This window comes from Galeopterus variegatus, unplaced genomic scaffold, assembly GCF_000696425.1.
Source record: "Galeopterus variegatus unplaced genomic scaffold, G_variegatus-3.0.2 Scaffold31162, whole genome shotgun sequence".
NCBI classification, from domain to species: Eukaryota; Metazoa; Chordata; class Mammalia; order Dermoptera; family Cynocephalidae; genus Galeopterus; species Galeopterus variegatus.
The window spans coordinates 1061-4859 of record NW_007757273.1 but is presented as its reverse complement, the minus strand read 5'-3'; the positions used below and the strand labels follow the sequence as shown (position 1 = coordinate 4859).

Genomic DNA, 3799 nt, shown 5'->3' with positions numbered 1-3799 from the left:
GGAAAGAAAGGAGTAGAAGAAATGAGACCTACCTGGGTAAAGGCATTTAGGATTCAATGAGGGGGCTGATTATCCCCACCTCACAGACCTCAAGTCTATCCAAATCAAGGGCTTTCATGGTTTTACCCCATTACTTAAATCTGAGTCTAGGACAGTAGTTCCCAAACCCTGTTCCCCTGAGAACTTGGGGTTCCAGAAGCTAGAGAAATTGACTGAAACCGTGGGACCTTTCCCCATTTTATAAGACACACTTTTAAAGGATTTTTTTCTTCATTATGTCTCCCTTAATTTTTTTCCCTTCAAATACCTGGCAGCTGTTGCAATGGAAGTGTCTATATGCAACAAGATGATTTAACAAGTAGCTAAATTGTTTCATCCATGCATCTCTCATTTGGTCACTCAACAAGTATTTATTAGGCTCTTGCTGTATCAAGCACTTTTTGGAGAAAAAAATCTGGAAGTGGCTCACATTTATGCAAGCAGCCTGTTTGCTTTCTGGATATGTGTACTGTGCTTTATGCTTTATAACATGTAAGCATTAATAACATGTAAGATATTTATTTATTTTTATCTATTTATTTTTTAAAAGACACCTTCATTCAACGTCATGATCAGACTATTACATTTAGCAATCAACAGCATGGGTACAAAAAAAAAAATTCTACATTAAAACCCTTTGTTGAAATGCTTTACACTTTCCACAGAACAGAAACTAAAATAACTTGTACAATTAGTCACAAATACAGTCCTTGAGTTTTTTTGCCCATACACATGCGTATTATCTAAAACATGTCTTCTTTGTAGCAGCTAGGCCCTGCCACCACTGTGCTTGGCTGAGTTCACAAATCTGTTGTAACCTGTAGCTTCCCTGTCACTTCTCTGGCTCTCCTCTCCTACTAAGCTTTTGTTTCTGGGAAGTTAATTAAAACCTCCTGCCACTGCCATAGCTACCGCTGCTGCTGGAGCCACCATAGCCACCTTGATTTAGTGGTTTGACAGTGTATTGTCCCCCACCACCATCAGGGCCAAATCTTCTGCCTCCAAACTTTCCTCCCTTCATGGGTCCAAACTGTGAAAACTGATTGTTGTGATCGCCAAAATCATTGTAGCTTCCACCACCTCCAAAATTGCTCCCATCATTACCAAATCCATTATAGCCATCCCCCCTGCCACCATATCTACCACCACCACAGCTGCCACCAAAGCCACCACGATCACTGAAGTTTCCTCCACAACCAAAGTTGTCATTCCCACCAAAACCACTTCCGTGACCACCACCAAAGTTTCCAGAACCACTTTGACCTCTTTGGCTGAATGAAGCACCAGCCATCTCTTGCTTTGACAGGGCTTTCCTTATTTCACACTTGTGGCCATTCACAGTATGGTATTTCTGAATGACAATCTTATCCACGGAGTCATGGTCATTGAAGGTCACAAAAGCAAAGCCCCTCTTCCTGCCGCTGCCTTGGCCAGTCATGATTTCGCTCACTTCAATTTTCCCGTGCTGTTCAAAGTAATCTCTCAGGTGATGTTCTTCAGTGTTTTCTTTAATATCACCCAATAAAGATTTTCTTCACAGTTAAGTGGGCATCTGGTCTGGGAGAAGCCTCTCTTGAGACAGCCTTCTTTGGTTCCACGACTCTTCCATCCACCTTGTATGGTCCTGCATTCATGGCTGCATCCACCTCCTCCACAGTGGCATATGTGACAAACCCAAAGCCCCTGCAGCACTTGGCGTTTGGATCTCTCATTACCACACAGTCCATTAGCATTCCCCATTGCTCAGAATGGCTCCTGAGACTCTCACCACTCGTTTCAAAGCTCAACCCTCCAAAGAAGAGCTTCTGCAGCTGTTCAGGCTCTTTAGGAGACTCTGACTTAGACACAACGGCAGGGAAGACTTTAATGATGCTTTCTCTGCAGCGTCCATGGACAGAAAGGGCAAGATATTTATTTTTAACCTGCTAAAAGTGACTCTCTTGAAAATACTATTGCTATAACTATATGATTTTTATTTATTAGAGATACAGAAGCCTTAACATATATTCTAATCACTTCATCATTCTTTCTACTAATCATAATGATCCAGATTCTTAAAATGGAATTAAATATAGCAGTATTTTATGATGCTTTGTAAAGAGTTGGATAATTTTCAAGCAATTGGCCACACAAACAAGTTTGAGATGGCAGCTGGTTTTGTGGGAAAGCTTTCAGGGTAAGAATCACACAGGCCTCAATTGAAATCCCAGCTTGGATGCTTTTTAATTGTCTGGCCATAGATGAGTTAATTCAACTTTCTGAGTCTCAGCTTCTTCACCTGTAAAATGAGACAATAAAAATCATACCACCCTCAAAGTGTTTTTGTGTGTATCGGAATATATAAACACTTGGCACATAATAAGTGCATAAATGCTAGTTGTATTACTACTAAAACTATGACAATGATATTATTATTAATATTATGGTTTCCTGGTGAGGTTCAATTGGGTTAGCATGTTTCAATTCCCAAGCAGTTTTTCATTCCAAACCATCTCTCTTTGCCATGGGATAACATTTAAAAATATCCTTGGAGCCTGCCCCAATTAGAAAAGGAGATAACTTGACTTCATTTAACTATAGCCTGAGCATTTGAATTTAATTGAACAGGAAATAATTATTCTTGAAGAGCAGAGGTTTTTGAGGTTCTGTGAGACTATATAAGATATGTATCTCATTACGTTGGACCTCGGCAAATATACTTTTAATAATCAGCTGCTGCTTAACATACCTTCAGCCTCCTATTAAATTTCCAGCAGGAACTACAGACACAATGTGTTGGGGAGGGAGTGAACTGAACTATAGATTAATTATTTAAAAAGTGATTTATTTACCAAGGTGAGCCATTTGCAAATTCAATAATAAATCTATTATGGAGTAGTTAACCTCTATAACTCTGGTTTAAATAATCAATTGGTGTTTGGGTAACGTACAACGTCTGTCTCATTAGGTTGGCATTAAGTCTTTATTTGAAGCACTTAATCTGAAGGGTGACCAAATCAGCCATGAGATGGTAATTGGGCATTTGCTGTGGGTCCTTGATCCTCCAAGGAACTGGGTCCTTCCTTGGCTGCAACAGACCTGGATGTAGGGTTGGGGAACTCTGGTTCCTCTAATGTCCAACTCTGTTCCCCACAGTGCCTCTCGTGACAAAGACTTGACACCACCGCCATCCTCCAGGGGGAAGAAGAAAAAGAAGAAATCCACCAGGAAGAAGAGAAGGAGGTGAGGACATAGAGGGGAACTGAAATCTTGAAGGTGGAGGATGGGACAAAATAGGGGTAATATGGGTTTTGGAGTGGGTTCAAATCCCCTCTCTGCTTCTTAACTAGTTGTGTGACCTGGGGCATATCACTTCACCTCTCTGTGCCTGTTTCCATTTCTGCAAAATGGTGATAATACCTGCCTCTTGGGGTTTTGCGAGAATTAGATGAGAAATGGAAAGGAAAACAGCTGTCACAGTGTCTAGCACATAGTAAATGACCCATTAGTGAAGGCATAGTCATTACCATGAATATCGAAAGAATTTTGTGAGCACTTACTTGATGTGGAGGACTATGTTAAGCACTCCATTATCTCTTTTAGTCCTGACCACCACCAGGCAAGCATGATTATCCCCATTCTAGAGATGAGAAAATAAAGGCTGAGATAGGTGGTGACAGAATCCACAGGGACTTGATCCCAGGCTCCTCAGTTAGTTCCACTACACCCACCTACCCAGTTAAAAGCCCAGGATAACGGACTGTAGATGTTTTGCCAGCTA

General features: G+C 41.0%; 1 protein-coding gene across 1 annotated transcript; it reads right to left on the bottom strand.

Moving 5' to 3' along the window:
- Nucleotides 1-556: 556 nt before the first annotated feature.
- LOC103583940 (heterogeneous nuclear ribonucleoprotein A1-like) lies at nt 557-1772 on the bottom strand. Its single transcript, XM_008565113.1, is given in 2 exon segments — nt 557-1558; nt 1560-1772. Coding segments are annotated over 2 exon segments (849 nt in total). The 3' UTR covers nt 557-922.
- Between the last annotated feature and the right edge of the window lie 2027 nt (nt 1773-3799).